The 16,453-nt window shown below is 42.0% G+C and overlaps 2 protein-coding genes across 2 annotated transcripts; both read right to left on the bottom strand.

The window, feature by feature from the left end:
- Positions 1-1,919: 1,919 nt before the first annotated feature.
- CHGB (chromogranin B) lies at positions 1,920-16,223 on the bottom strand. The gene is made up of 5 exons (XM_079126459.1): positions 15,931-16,223; positions 11,946-11,992; positions 11,447-11,540; positions 3,151-4,895; positions 1,920-2,298 (listed from the first exon to the last, which is right to left on the bottom strand). Exons 1-5 carry the CDS (start codon positions 15,977-15,979, stop codon positions 2,221-2,223), a joined length of 2,013 nt encoding a protein of 670 aa, XP_078982585.1. The 5' UTR covers positions 15,980-16,223; the 3' UTR covers positions 1,920-2,220.
- LOC306653453 (eukaryotic peptide chain release factor subunit 1-like) lies at positions 5,193-6,961 on the bottom strand (the record flags this gene model as incomplete). Its single annotated transcript, XM_079126460.1, has 1 exon — positions 5,193-6,961. The coding sequence occupies one exon, from the start codon at positions 6,959-6,961 to the stop codon at positions 5,648-5,650; it is 1,314 nt and encodes a 437-aa protein (XP_078982586.1). The 3' UTR covers positions 5,193-5,647.
- Positions 16,224-16,453: the final 230 nt, after the last annotated feature.

Raw genomic sequence — 16,453 nt, forward strand, 5'->3', positions numbered from 1 at the left:
TGCAAAACCAGCCCTAGTCACTTAGGCAGGAAGGAGAGATAAGGCGGGAAAGAACTGGAGAGCAAAGATTTTCTTATAAAAACAGAAATGGGGGAATGTAATACAAAGCTGCTCCCCCGCCCTTTGCGTTGCATCACAACCTAGCTTGTCAGTCTGAAAGCTGCTCTCCCCGCCCTTTCCGGTGCAGCCATTTTCCCCGCCTCCCAACTACTTGTCAGTCTGTGAACATCCTAGCTAGCTATTGGTTGGTTCATCAGTCAGCTTGCAAGTATCCTTCTCCATTATTGGTCCCCTGTTAGCCCGGCGGGATTCTTAAAGATAACTTCACCGCCATCTTTTCTCTCTTGCTTTTCTCTCGCCCTACTCACTTTCTTTCTCCTCCTCGCTTTCCACTCTCTCTAGCACGTGCCCTTTCTCTTTCCCTTTATTTTCCTCTCATTTTCTCTCTTACCCTGAAGGGAGACACCCTGTTTGCTTAATAAACTCTCTTATGAGAAAAAAAAAAAAGAAACTGCAGGGATAAAAATGATAGCAGTCAACATTTCCTATGCCGTTGACATATACTAGGCACCACGCTGTGTTTTGCATAAACTTGTATCATCTTTGTAAGAACCCAATCAGACAGATGCCCTACTGATGATTCAGAGAGGGTAAGTAACTTTCTCAAAGCCACACAGCTACTGTTACACAGTTACAGAGTCAGAGTTCTGTTTTCTTACAGAGTAGAAATCCAGTCTTGAGGGAGGGACCAAGGATCTGTCTAATAGGCCAGATGTTCTGAGTGCCAATCGGGGGTTCATCCTGTTATTCAGGCTTCCTTTTTAGCCAGGGGCCAGGGCAGGGCAGTGTGGGGTGGGAGGCCCTTGGCTGGCTACTCCTAGAGCTCTCTAGTTCGTAGGATCTTTATTTGTTTTGAGATGGACTTTCATAATGTTCATAATGTAGCCCAAGCTAGACTTGAACTCCCAGACCCAAGTAATCCTCCTGCTTCAGGGTCCCAAGTAGCTGGGACTATGGGCACATGCCACTGTACCCAGCTAATAATAATCAGCTGTATTTTACCTTATACTGCTTTTTCCCTCCAGTACTGGAGATGGAACTGCAACCGTGTACACATTAGGCAAGTGCTGTACTGCTAGGTATGATGGTCCTAATTTATAGAATTTTTAAAGTACTGTCTTATGATTTTTTTTTTATCAGGGATTGAACTCAGGGGCAATCAACCACGGTGCCACATCCCCAGCACTATTTTGTATTTTATTTAGAAACAGGGTCTCACTTAGCACCTCGAAGATGCTGAGGCTGGCTTGAAGTTCGAGATCCTCCTGCCTCAGCCTCCCCAGATGCTGAGATTACAGGCATTCACCACCACGCCCAGTTCTTAAGATTATTTTTAAAACAGGGTCTTCCAAAGGATGAATGATCTCGCTGATAAGTGCATGATGATACATAATGGTGCGTGGGAGGGAGGCAAGAATGGAGGAAGGAAGGACTATATAGAGGGAAAAGAGGGGTGGGAGGGGTGGGGGGAAGGAAAAAATAACAGAATGAATCAAACATCATTAACCTATGTAAATGTATGATTACACAAATGGTATGCCTCTACTTCATGTACAAACAGAGAAACAAGTTGTACCCAATTTGTTTACAATAAAAAAATTAAAAAACAAAAATAAGAATTAAACAGGTTCTTCAAGCCTAGCTAATCTCTCTCAGCCTGGGGCAGCAGATATGGTTTTTTCCTGATCTCGTTCATTTTAGGTCCTGGGCATTGTTTTACTTCAAAAGGTTTTCCCTTTTTTCTATGATACATTCAAAGACCCACAAATCCTTTCATCTTTCTGAATTTACAGAATGGATTTGAAAATCACACTCCTCCTAATTAGCTCAAAGAAAGCTGAGAACCAAGAAGCTTTTGGTCTCCAGTGAATCTTTTATTATTTCAAATTGAGACAAACACATTTTCAAAGACAGTAGCTCAGTCATTGTCACAAGCATGTTAATATATCTATTTTGCAAGAAAGAATATGCGACGTCATGCTATTCATATTTTCAATAGCATTCTGGCAAAAATTAACAACATTTTCAATTGTGTCAAACATTTAATGAGTAGTCAATTCTACTTTCTGCCTTTGGATAAATAAATGGTGTCTTTTAGTGAAGTGGAAAATAGATGTTGTGAGAACTGCTTCTTAAAACTGCCCGTTGCTCCAATAACCATCAGCCCCTTTGACTGAACTTCTCCGCTATTTTCTGTAGTTCCAAATCCATTGCAGCCAAGTTTTCAAGTTCTTTTTCCTGGAAAATACAAAAAGTTGGGGGTGCAGAAGTTGAGGTTCCAGATCAAGTGATATGCTATAGTTTGAGAGAATATGAGCAGAAAGGGGAATTTTAGTAGAAAGTCAACACACATCAGTGGTTCTCAAAGTGTGGTCCCCTGACCAGCAGCATCTGCATTCCCAGCATCTCCTAGGGACTTGTCAGAAATGCACATTTTTGGGTCCCACCTAAAACCGACGGAATCAGAAACTCTGGGGGTTAGAAATCCCTCATGATTCTGATGTACATTCAAGTTTGAGAAGCATCAACTAGCATAATAATGGGGTAGGGGAGAAGGCATTGTTTGGGTAGCTATATCTCCAATGACATTACCTCTCCCAGATGAAAACTTCTGAGGGTGGGAGGACATGAACTAAATGAAGACATACCAAAGTAACTAATTTCTGTATCATGTTTTCCAGACCCTGGGAGATAGTGATGAGTAGTCAAATGATGAAGGGGAAGACACCAGAACAGTGTCAACCTTGACTGGACGCTGGAATCACCTGATGCCCAGGGAGCACCCAGAATCAATTACACAGAAGTCTGAGGGTGGATCCCAGATAGGGTAACGTTTGAATCTGGCCAGGTGATTCCACAGTGCAAACAAGGTGGAGAAACACTGTACTAGAGAGAGGCGGGCAGGAATGTGGACCACGACTGGATGGTAGATGGAAATCAACCCCACGGGTGGTCTCCGCTTGGTTTCTCGGGCTATGTTCCCGTGGTGAAAAATTCCCACTAGTTTCTCCCCATTAACTTTAGATAGTGTTGAACATATTACCCTTGGCCATGGTGAGTAAATCTTAAACCCAAAGCCTCACACCGTACCTCTTCCTCGGTCAGAACTCTCTGGTCAGCTGTCTCCTTTTCATTTTCTGCCTCGTGGCGTGGGCCCATCTGTTCCTCAGAGTCGTAGAAGTCGGGAAATTCAGCTGACTTCTTCCTGTAGTGAAGGAGTTGGTCCAGCTCAGCCACTCGGTCATACTGCCTTTTCAGGTCCAGCTTGGGGGCCCTCGCGAAGCTTCTCTTCTCATATCCCCAGTTCACGTCGTCTGAGAGGGGCTTTTTCTCCCACCAATCATAGCTGTATTCTGGGAAGAAATTCTTCTCACCCAAGGTCAGCCCGTTTTCCTCTTCGCCCTCAAGGAAACTGTCATCTGCGTTGTCTTTTCTCTCAAAACGGCTGCTCTTCCACTGGAGAGGGTCATAGTACGGGTTAAACAGCACCCCTAATCTCTTCCTCTTTTCAGTGGTGTGATGGGAAGCGTATTGTTTGTCTTGTAGCCTAGCTTCCTCCCTGTTCTCTTTAAGGTCCCTGGGGTCCTCCTGCTGCTGCCACTTCCCTTGGGGTCCTTCCTCATCATAGTTGAGGTAGGTTCTGTCCTGCTCCTGCCACTCACCTTGCGGATGTCTCTTGGCCTTATCCATCTGGCTTTCTGGAACATGGTGATAGGCTTCTCCCAAGAACCTTTTCTCTTCTCTGATGTCAGGAGTAGAATAGGCACCTAGTTCCCTTCCTCTGCCTCTGGGATGGTGCCCCGTCCCCCTCTCACGGCCCCTCTCTTCCTCACTTTCCTTACCATAACCGTGCGCCATGTTTTCAAGCTCGGAGCTGAGGGGGTTTCTCTTGTCCGCCTCCTCCTGGATCTCCTCACTATGAGGCCTTGGAGCTCTGTACTCCTCACTTCCTCTGCCCCCATACTGTCCCCGCTCCAGGTCCTCGGGAGACTGGACACCTGGATAATTCCCCACTTCTCCCCCATATTCGGGTTCTTCCTCCGAAGTCCTGTAGTGGGTTGAATGGTGGTCCCTCTTCTCCCCAACCTTTGCCTCCTCAGATTCTTCCAGGGCGTGTCCCCTTTCTTCAGAGGGAGGATTCCCTTCCTGAGAGGACCGATCAGGCCTGCTCCTCCCATGGTGGTGCCTGGGCCTCGTGCGTCGTTTGGTCACCTCAGAAGTAGTGTCCTCCTCACTCTCCTCAGATTCCTCCTCGCTCTGGGGTCTAGACTCCTGAGGGTGTTTCTCCTGGCTCCCCATCTCCTCTGCACTCTCCTGGCTGCTCTTCTCCCTGCTGTGTGTCTTCTCCTCAGAGTGCCCAGCAGGGAATGTAGCTGCTTTGGTCACTAATTCCTCTTTTTTCTTAGTGGTAGCCTGGTTTCTTTTGTTGAGGAAAGTATTCTGTGTCTCTACTGGCTCTTCAAGTGGCTTCCCTTCACTGGCCTCTTCACCAGGCTCCCCTTTCTGGTAGTTCTCTTCCTCTTTTTCCTTTCTGTCCTCTCCCTGGCTCTTCTCAGAATGGTGTGCCTTTACTTCTCTGGGGACTTGGCTGCTGGAGGGGTGGAGGCTCCCCTGGGGTTCCTCTGCTCCCTCTCTGCTGTGCCCACCTTCCTCTGCCCACTTCTCTGTGTTTGCCCTTGTAGGACCTTGAGGGTCCTTTTCCCCTTGGACTCCAGCTTCCTGCCCACTAGAGGGCTTGTGGGCCTCCAAGGTGTCCACTGGGTCTCTTAACAATCTTACTTCAAACTTTGTGTTTTCATTTTCACTTTTCTCTTCCTCTTGGGCCTCTTTTCCACCTACAATGAAAACAGAAGAGTAAGTATAACTTCAGTCATGCTTGTGATTCAACAAGTTCCAGCCTCAGTAATCACCTCAAATCTTGAGGACGCTAAACACTATTTAGATGATTTTTGAATGAATTTTTAAAAAATACTCTGATTCCTTTTTAAATGCTATGGAAGCTCCTTACCTGCATTTAAATTTAATAATAGACTCTATATTTTTAAGTTTTCATACTATCCAATCAGCATCTCTCATTGGGACTATTAATGATCAAGCTGAAATCCAGATATAGATTTTTTTTTTTTTAAATGGGTCACTGCGAAATGCAGCAATTTAATTTTTCTCCTATCAAAATAAGAAACAAACCAGTATGATCTCACTTCTATTAACTTTTGAAGGTTTACAGCAGTTAAGGAATTTTTGCTTCTATGTATGAAGGTTAAAAAAATCATTTTTTTTCATAAAATACAAGAGCAACCAATTCCACCATCGAGTAAAAGTAAAAACTGGGATTCTTTTTTAAATTAGTCCGAAGTGGCATTTAGGAACTTAGTTGTAGGCTGCTGCGCTGACACCATGACAAACCAATGTACAGGGTTGGGTCTGGTTTTGTTTCGGTTTTCTTTTCAGTATCCAATGCTCATGGATTAAGTTCTGGAAATGTTCCAATTGTAAGGCAGGGATCTGTTTGGATTCCACCACGGGTATGCTCCTTGGGTTGGATGCTGGAGGGTGAGGCACATTTTGCCGGACCCATGTCGACTACCTAGTAGTCATCAAGGTCAAAAAATTCATCGTCTCCTCCTTGGTATTCCATTCCCTGGAAATCTACTTGGTACCGCAAGATACCTCCACTTCCACCAAATCCTTTCACAAATTGGGATCCTTCTTGTGACTTATCTGTGACAATTTCCAATGTAGCTCCAAATTTTTTATAGTTATTAGCAAACCATTCCAAGAGGGGCATGCTCTCAATCAGCTCATGTTCCTGTCCTGTCTCTTTGTCTGTGAAATGAGATTTATCCTTCTCTTGTTCTGGAGTTAAATAGAGAATTTTCTCCTCTTCTGTGCCTTGGCAATGAAGAATGTATCTCATTATATCCAGATTTTCATAGACTATTAGAATCTCTACAGCGCCCATTTCCAAAGCCTTTAGTGTATCTTCAACACCAAAGCAGTACTTGCCCGTGTCCTGACTAATTTCATCAAAGTATCGTCCTATTAATTTCTTCTCTTGAATGAATTTCACGTTGGAGAGGACTTCAGTAGATAACTCAATAGCTTGGTTGAATCCATTTTCACCACCATAGGATATATCAACTAATTTTAAAACTTTTGATTGCAACCTCTGATCAAACATATCAGATTGACTTAGTTCAGTTTTAAAGTCAGCTGATCCAGCTAAAACGAGACCAGCCACATTCACTTTGTCCCCAGAAATAAACAGCTGCACAGCAGTCTCTGCTACTTTCCGAACATAGTTATGTCGTTTTTCCATTCTTAAACGGGCAAAACGCAAGGCTGACTGACCTCCTCTACCATGTTTCTTTGGGAGATCCACAGTGAATTTGTGCAAGACTTCTCTTGTGTTTCCTTGGAGTGTGCCAAAAAGTGCACCACTGCCATCTATTACAATAAAGCCAAATTTGCTGTCATCTGAAAGTAGTGCTGTAAGAGCCTCTGTGTGGAATTTGTTGTCACACAAATACAATGATGTATTAATTGGTTTGAAAGGTTCAAAATCAATGTTGACTTTCTTTTCCTTTCCTTCTTCTGTTACAATTGTTCCACAGTAAACAACCAGACCATTTGGAGGTACTTTGTTATAAAGTTTGAGTCTTTGTTGTACAGATGTAATGGCTCCCAGGACTGAAAGGCGGTTTACTCGTGACTTAATGTTAGATGCAGTTCCAAACTCATCTGCTAACATTTTTGCCACTCGTGAAATCTGGTCTTTGGGAGGAATGATCAATGATATCATGCTGGTGCCATTGCCGCGGGCCGCCTCCAAGCTCTTAATGAGCTTCTTGATCTTCCAGATCTCCACGTTCCTGTCGGCAGCACTGGGGTCGTCCGCCATCTCCAGATATAGATTTATGAAATTACATTAGAGTATAGAACTACAGTGTAGAACTGCACTCTAATCTTAGAAACTTTAGAATTCTTCCAGTTCAACCTCCTCTTTTTGCAGACGTGGAGGATACTGATACTCAGAGTGGTATAATTCAGGACCATTCTTTCCATATGTACTCGAAGAAGGGTAAAAAAGTAGCATTGTGTGAAATGGTTCTAATTATACTCCAGCTAAATAAAGTTAGGCAGCCCGTAACTTTAGGAAATATCAAGATTCAAAGGAGAATTTAAAATCGAATCATTTGTTTATCAGATTTGATCATCTAATCAACTGTGTAGACAACCTGGAAGTAAATGGCAATCTAACTTAGCACAGTTATGGGCTGCATAATGGTGTTTCAGCCAACAGTGGAGCAAGTATATGATGGTGAGACCATAAGATCACTTCACCTACTGATGCCACAACCATCTTACTTTGCATAAGGACAAAGTGTTTGTGTTTGCACCACAACAAAATAGCCGAACAATGCGTTTCTCAGAAATCCATTGTTAAGCAATGCATGACCGTGGTTGGTGATAAGAAGGGTATATAACTCTTTTTTTCCTGAGAAAACTGCACAGCAATGGAAAGGACCATTTCTTCCTTCACTAAGGTCCCATCGACTCCATGTGTTCTTAGACGTTGAGTATGATTTTCAGAATACTGAGTTGTCTTTCTGTTTCTTGCGTCAGCAGTAGATGATATAACTGATATGTCACTCTTCTCCTCCAGTTTTTTCCAAATATCTATAGTTCCTTTACTAAATTTTCTTTAACTCAAGGGCACCCTATGAAAGGACATCTGCAGTATTAACACTCAGCAGTTAGCTGGGAGGACTTGAACTTCGACTTATCTCACTAAGTTCAGATAGAAAGCCTGAAGCCAAGACCACTGGCATCAACATCTGCACTGTCCATTGTGGGAGCCACCAGCCCCTGTGGCTATGGAGCACTTGAACTATGGAGCACTTGTCCAAACCAAGACATGCTATGTGTTTAAAATGCACACCAGATTTCCATGACTTCATATGAATAAAAAAGAATGCAAAATATTTCAAAAAATTTTGTGTTGATTATATGTTGAAATGATAATGTTTTGCATGTATTAGAAAACACATTACAAATATGTTGGATATATAAAATTATATATTAGATAAAACACATTTGGATAAAATGAAATATATTATTGAAACTAATTTCATTTTTACTTTTTTAAAAGTGTGGCTACGAGAAAATTTGAAGTTATATTTGTGGGTCATACTGTATTTCTATTGAAAGACACTGATGAGTCATTTTGAACTGATATTTACAAAAGGAAAAAATGATCTGCTTTGTAAAAAATCCAAAGAATAGCAGATGGTCTGTACCTCTTTATTTAAAGCTCAGCCTGTCATGATAATATATTCTCAAGTTTATGAGACAGTAGGAATGTTCCTGACCTTCCACATCCAGATATCTGAGCGTTGGCCTTTCTATCACCAGACTCTTTGTCCTTTACGAGTCAGCGATTGTGGGTACAGCATTGGGGCAGGGCTAGCAGGTGGGTACAGGTAAGCAGGGAGGTTTCAGGTGGTACTGAATATTTGTGTCCCCCACCCCCAATTCTTAGGATGAAGTCCTAATTCCCAATGTGGTGGTATTAAGAGGTGGGGCCTTTGAAAGGTACTTAAGTCATGAGGTTGGAGCCCTCATGATGATGTTGGTGCCCTAATTAGGGGCAACATGAGAGAAATGCTCTCCCTTCCCCACATGTGAACATGGTGAGAAGGTAGCTATCTATAAGCCAGGAAGTGGGTCCTCACTAGACATCTTGACCTTGGACACCAGAAATAAGTGTTTGCTGTTCAAGCCATTCGTCTACAGTATTTATTATAGCATGCTGAGCTGAGGCAGGCAGATGCTGATGTCATTTTGAGAGTCACCTGAAGGAGAGCTGATCAGACAGAGCTCAGTCTCCAGGGGAAGGGGCCACGTGGCCTGATGGTGCATGTGGGTCTTAAGTGTCAGGAACAGAAGTATTTTTATTTCTTCTCAGTTAAAAGTGTACTGCCTGTGGCAGCTTGTGCCTGGGGCTTAGCCACGTCCTCCTGAATTTAGTTTTAAGTCCCTGCAGGTGAGATTGGAAAAGGGCTGTGATTAGCAGCACAAAGTCATTGTCAGTCTGTAAAAACCAAGGTGTGAAGCCCGTCCTTACTTTCAAGTTAAAAGGGACAAATGCACCTTGTACTCTTGCCATGCTGCAAAAATGACAAGATTAACCCTAGTCAAAAAGACCTTTTACCTGCTAAGAAATCGGTCCATGTATTCCCTAAAGTCTCCATAAAACAATGATTCTTCTCTCAATGAGCATATGCTGACTCAGAGATGTGCAGGAGAGAGTGGGAGGAGATGGGCTTGGGAATGGAACAGAGATGGCATGCAGGAATCGTCCATCAAATCAGCCAAAGCTCTACCAGTCTTCTGGTTAGCTTAGACTATATTGCCAAGAGAAAGAAGACTGGACTAGGGCAAATGTTGCAAACTGGTGGCTCAAAGATGATTTCTGTTTGGCCTAAACAGCGTTTTTTAGTAAATCTGAATTCAGAGGTAATATTTAAATGCCAGGAGATGTGACTTAAAAATCAATATTTTAGCTGGGGCTATAGCTCAGTGCTAGAGCACTTAGTTGACTAGCATGCACAAGGCCCTGGGTTCCATTCCCAGCATGGAAAAAAATAAAAATTTTAACTGCTTTTGAAAAGTTGCAAGATCTGATAACAGAGTCTGTAGTTCTCCTCAAAAGGATGAGAACTGGGAAACACATGTTCCCCTCAGAAGGGACATGTGACCTCAAATTTGTGACTCACTTCCTGTCCTGCCTTACTTCTTTATGTTATCTGTCTGTCTGGCCCTGACTGGTTTTTGAGGCTGCAACCCTGGAGAGCTCTTAAACTTTCCCTGTCTCAGTATTCTGCCATTCTCCACTTCTTCAAGGTTCTTCTAGACATGGGTCATTTGGGTTTTTACTATTTTCCCTGGTGCTCTCTCAATAAACACCAAAAAAACTCAGGGCACAATTAGTGACAGACAGAAGTTGGAATTACTATGGTTAGGACCTGAGGGTTAAGCATATGACTTTGTAGGCAAGCAGAGCTTGGCATCTAATAACTTTTCCTAAGCAATCATAATTACATCGTGACCTTACAAGACAGACCCCTCACTTCTTCATGTAACTGCTAAACCATGGGAAAGGAAGATAGCAAGATAGGGTTGCCCCAAGGAGAAGTCTTTACTACCTGCTGAAGATTCACTCTGCTCTTCCTTCCTGTAATGGCTGGAAAGGAAAGTTAAGGTGAAATTCAAAGAAAAGTATGTGGACTGGGAGTGATAGGAAAGCTTCCATTCATTCTTTGTGGAGTCCATGAAGACCTACGCTCCCTGTACTTACCATTGTTATCCTGAAAACCCCAAGGGCACATTAAACCACCCAGGTTCCTCTTTGAGCCAATCGTTAATACTTGTTTTTACCATTTTGTGCATAAGAACTCATTCGCAGCAATTGCAAGAGAATGCTCTCTTGCAATGAGAGATTTTAAAGGCAGAAAGAAAAAAAACTTTACTGCTCCTAGCTCAACTGAAAATCTAAAAGCAGAGGCAGTTATTGATTTGGTCTGACTTCATGCATAAAAAGGACTGCATAGTTTTGTAAAATTGATCTCATAATGTCAGTTCCCAATGAATGCTGCTTCTATCACTGTTCACATCTTGTTTCCCACAGAAGCTCTTTAGTACAAAGAAAGCATCCTGGTCTTGACGCAGAAGGCCATTAGTCTGACTCATTAGAATGCTCTGCTTCTACCCTATAAACTCTTCCAGTTTTCAGACCTGGAACTACTGGACCTTTTGCAGTACCTTCCACCTTTCACTCTAATAAGCTGTGCATTAAAATGTCTTAACTAATCTGTTATGTAAACAGGCCAGAAGTTTTCGAATTGCCTTTCTAAGTTTCTCACTTCTCACTGCCCCAAGATTAGAGGGCAAAATGATTTTTAAATCTAACTCTACCATTTCATCACCTAGCATTCCCTCAAACCCCTCCTCTTTTAATCACGAAAAAGCACTTCCCACACCTCCTTTCACCCAAATTAAGATGTGTTTTAAAAATCCAAAATATGAAACCAACGAATTTAAGAACTGATAAACATCTCAAAGACTATCTTTGAGTTCATCTCCCTCATTTTACTTTGAAGAAATAAACACAGGGAGAAAAAAGGTCTTCCCCCATGGTCACTCAGTTACCAAGTCCTAGAACAAAGACTAGAAGTCATATCTCTGTATCCCCAGGTACTAGTCTGGTCAATTAACACTCTTTCTTCTGCCTTATGTCCCTGGGTTCCTTTGTAGGTGAGGTGGAGGGAGCAGCAGTAAGGATCACTGTAGAGGTGCTGGTCTGCCTGCAGCATGGGATACTTACTCTTCTTTAGGATTTGCCGGCACTCAGGGGTGATAGATGGTATGTTGGACTTCGATAGGGCGTTTGAGAGGACCTCAATGATGCAGCGAGTCACCTGGGGTAGGGGGAGGATACAAAAGCAGGTTGGAGAAACTGCTGTCATTGGGATGATGACTCAACCCAGAGCCGCTGTCGGGAAGGCTTGATTATGTGACCTGTACTGACACAGGATCTTTAATGCAAGGAAACAGATTTACAGTACCTGGATGGAAGAAGTCATTGAATTGTGATTACCCCAAGAAGGGAAATAAATCCCATGTCTGAACAGGTCAGAAGGAAAATGTTGTGGCAACATCCTCAGAGGTGCTAAACCCTCTCTAGAGGATGTAGGAGCTCAGTGCAGGAGGAGCGTCCCTTGTCACCATTTTCTCATGGATGAAAACCTGGCTTTGTGGGATTGTGTTTGGTTTGGTATGCTAAGGAGTAAGAGAATATAGAAGCAACTGACATTTTGACTTACCATCTCTTCATTATGGTTCCTGTTATCCACTGGCACAGAGCTGACAGCTTCGAAGGAGGAAAGCGAATGGAAAAAAAAATGACTTTGAGTTGATTTTTGGAAGCCGTGTACACCCATCCTCCCCAAATTATTCCATACTACTTGGAGAGAGGGACAGAGTCAGAACTGAGCAGAGTGCAGGTGACTGGGGACAACTGCTGCAGTGGTCACAACTGCCCCAACTGCACATGCACACATTGCACACATGTACACACATGCCCACACATGTATGTACATATGTGCACAAGTACACATACACACAGTTGTTTTTCCTTAGCAATGTCCCAAACATTTGGAAATGAAAGCTATAAGAAATCTAGTACAAATCAATTCCAGAACAAAAGCAAGTTGGGTTGCTTCTTGGGTTTTGGCAATGTTCCATTTCTTGATCTGGGTACTGGCTACACAGTTATCCTAAGTTTGTGAAAAAATCATTAAGCTGCATACTTATGATTTGTGCAGTTTTCTATATATTTCAATTAAAAATTTAAAACAAAAAATATAGTCAAGGACCCTCCTCAATACCCTATGCATATACCAAATGGGTACAGATCTGTGGCTCCCTCTGCCTATCCCTGTTCCCAACAAAATATCTTCCCTCAAACTAACTTGCTTTACAAAAACATTACTTTTAGGTAATAATTACCATGTTTTTTACCCAAGGCCTTTTTCTGAACAAGTTAGCTTATGCATCCGTATCAAGGTTGCATTTCCCTTCAACCATGTCTTCAACCATGTCAAGAACATGGGTGGTATCAAGTTCTCCCAGTACAACAGGGGGATTATAATATCATATGAAAATTTATGCTTAACAATAGGTTTATGAGAATATTTTAAAAGGAGAAATTTTTAATTTTATGCATATCAAATTTCATGAGAATTTGCCTATTTAAAAAAAAACTCCTAGAAAGTGCTTCAGGTGATTTAAATTTCCCAGTGTATTTTTTTCTGTCTCTATGCTGCTTTGATTCTTTTGTCTTTCCCTTTTTTCTGTTTTGTCTGAGTCCTTTCCATTAGAGCAGCTCAAAGCATTTACACATAGGCCCGTCTCTACAGTTCTCCTGGCATTGCTTGGAGTATACGACTGCTATTATGGTGAAAGAAAAAGTGCAGAAATTTATCCTAGGTCCCTGAAACTAAAGAAGAACTAGCTGGAGCAAGAGCAAAACCCTCAGACACCAGACATGGGAGCTACTCATATGTAGTTTAGTTATGACCAGCAACTAGATCTTTCCTTCCAAAATGCTTTGTTCCCCAAGCTTCTTTAAACACCTACCCATCCTCGCCCAATCAATTACATATCACTGGGTTCAACCTAGAAATGAAATGCCTATTCCATTTGCTTTTTCATTACAAAGCATGGCCTGGGATCTTCTCAAACTGTTTTAAGAAGCTTAAAATTGCTCAGATTTTAAAATTGCTCAGTAAATCTTCTTTTGTAATGCAACTTCAGGCTAATACTTCTCTCTTCTTTCACAAATGTAAAATAGATGCTTTTATTAACTACTGACGTTGCCAAAGTATTAATCGTTATTGGATTTGGGAGGGAGATAAATACATTTCTTTATTATTCTAGATAATTGGGGATTGTATTTGTCCTTATAGAATAACCCTGTTTCCCTAATCGAAGGTCTTGAGACTCTTTTTGATGGAAAGAAGCTAGACTCTGTGGATGTACATTATACCTTTGGAGAGACATCTAAGTCTATGTATTTCTTCCAATAGAATCTGTTACAGTGAAATGATAGCCAAAGCTATGTTGATTCCCCTAAAGTAGTTAAACTTATGTTTTGCAGAAACTAAGGTTCTGAGAGCACAAAAGAAAAAAATCTAATGCTCATCTTAAAAGTAATCAAATGGTTAAAAATATAAACTAATATAATAAATCTGAGAATAACTTCTAAAGTATTATTAATATCACCTAAGACTATTAAGGTTTGATTCCAGATTGAAAATATAACTGCAAAACAGATTGTTAGCTCTTCTGCTGATAAACTACAAAGACCTCAAGTTCCTCCTAAAATGAAGGAGCTCTAAATGCTAGAAATCATCTTACCTAGAATAATATGGTAATCATATGGGTACTTCACTTATATTAATTTTTAAAGTGCACAACAGCTACCATAGATGTTGTAGAACTCCCTCCAGATGCTTTTAAGGGTAGAAAATGAACTAAATGATTTCCTGAGGTTTCCCCTCAGCCCTGTGATTTTTCCAAATAACAAACTCCAATTGAAGGATTATAATGTCTCATTGCATGGGGTGTGGGAGGGGGAATGGGGAGATGATGGCTAATGGGCTTTGGGTTATCTTTTCAGGGTGATGAAAATGTTCTGAAATTTGATAGTGGTAATGATCACACAGTCCATAAATGTACTATGAACCACTGAATCATACACTCTAAAAGAGTGAATTTTGTGATGCATGGATTAGAAATCAACAGACATTTAAAAATAATATTATGTCTCCATTTTAGCCGCTATTAACATATGAACCTTGATTAAAATATCCTCTTAGATGAGAGATCTGTATTTTACCATCATAGTTGGTCCCACTTATTTAAGTCCCACAGATGTCACCTTTTTAAATCTATAACACAACAGATAGCATTACTTTGGCCTCTTAAGCAATTCCTTTTTAAAAGTATTTTGACCATGAAGAATTCTAAATTGGTCATTTGGTTTCCTTTAATTAAATTGAGAACACTTATTAACAATTTGCAAGAATGACAAAGATTTTAGAAAATTCTGAATGTATGTAGCTTGCATTAAAAATTAAATTACCATTGGTTTTCACTTTGTCTCAACATTTTTCACACAGAAATTACTGTCAATAAGAGTTTCATACTCATGGATATGGATATAGATATGGATATCCAGTATCTCAATTCTAGACAGGAATCTCAACCTCAGAAGGAAATAATTTTCTATAGGTCATCAAAACAGCCAAATAAAACCTTTATGTTTAGTTCTCAATAGTCTGAATATCCATAGGGACTTTACTTCAACACACACATACACACACTTCACATCTTCTGAGATCATTTCTCTGAGATTCAGATTAGTTTGAAAAATGAATCCCACAATCTTCCACACATAAAGAGAAACTGTCAAATATCTACTACTTAAATTTCCATCCTCCCAACTTGACGAAAATATTTTCCACTACTCCAGAGATACTTTAGTGATTATTTTAAACCCTAGTTATTTTCCTGGAGTACAAAAGTCTAGTGCAGCTTCCATTCATAACTTAAAAATGAATTAATTGAATGTGAAATTGCCTCTCCCTAGATATTGGGAAAACAAACTGCAGAAATGTATGAAACGTGTACACACATACATGTGACCATACATGCACACATATAAGCATGTTTTTAAAAAGCTTTATCTTTTATGCATATGGAACTCAGTTTTACCTAATTGTTTATGTAGTAATAGTAATAATAATAAAATAAATTATTCAGGTGCCAACTAATATACTACATAAATTCCCACCTTCCTGTAGTCACCTGGCTATAAAAAGTCAAACAAATACAGAATCGGACCGCAACAGCGACTTTCTAGACCGGAAGAGTGTGACATCTTAAAAGTGAGCACAAAATGTGGGGTTTCCCCAGAGCTGCAGCTCGCTTTCTCCCTTTCTTGCGTTAGGAAAACCAGATATAAAAAAAAAACCGAGACTCTCCTGGCTGGGCTAGGGAACCTCTGGTTTTTTCCAAGTCAAACGGAGCACTGGCGGGGGTGGATAATCTAAGGGGAACAACCAGCGAAGGGAAGAAATGAAGAACCTCAAGTAAAAGGAGAAATCTTCCACTTAACCAGCCCTCCCCCCACCCACTACCACCACCACCGTTTCCTATTGTTCACGGGCCAGGACACCCGGAACTGCGGGGAAGACTGGGACTGGCGCTGTCCGCGGTGCTGAAGGGCCCACCGCGCCCACTCACCGGCCAGCACCGCGGCTCCCAGGATGCTGAGAAGCACCGCCGGCTGCATGGCCTCACTCGCCCAAACCTACGTGGAAAGAGGATGAGGCTGGACCAGGGAGGCGAGGTGCAGAAAGAAGGCGAGATGGAGATGCCTCGGGAAACCAACTGTGCGTCCTGGTCCCCGCGCTGTGGCGCGTTTGGCGCAGGCCGCGCTCTTTTAAAGGGCAGGCGGGGGCCGCAAGTCCTGGGAGGGGCGGGCAGCCAGAAGGCGGCACCCCCTAGCTCAGCCCTGACGTCACCAAGCAGCCCCCAGGGCTGCGGCGCAAGTAGGCGGAAATTTACGGCAGTCCAGGCTCCTAGGTCTGGAGCGGGGGCGGGGAGTAAGGCGGTGGAAGGAAAGGGGTGAAGGGAAGTAGTGTAGATCTGAGACACGGGGAGAGGGAGGGGGTCTGGCTCAGATTGCTCAAGCTTGCTCCCCATCTCTCCCCACTACACCTCCAAATCTAAAAACGTGTATTTGACACTGTGTGCATGTGCTTGC

Source organism: Sciurus vulgaris (genome assembly GCF_902686455.1).
Source record: "Sciurus vulgaris genome assembly, chromosome: 2".
Lineage (NCBI taxonomy): Eukaryota > Metazoa > Chordata > Mammalia > Rodentia > Sciuridae > Sciurus > Sciurus vulgaris.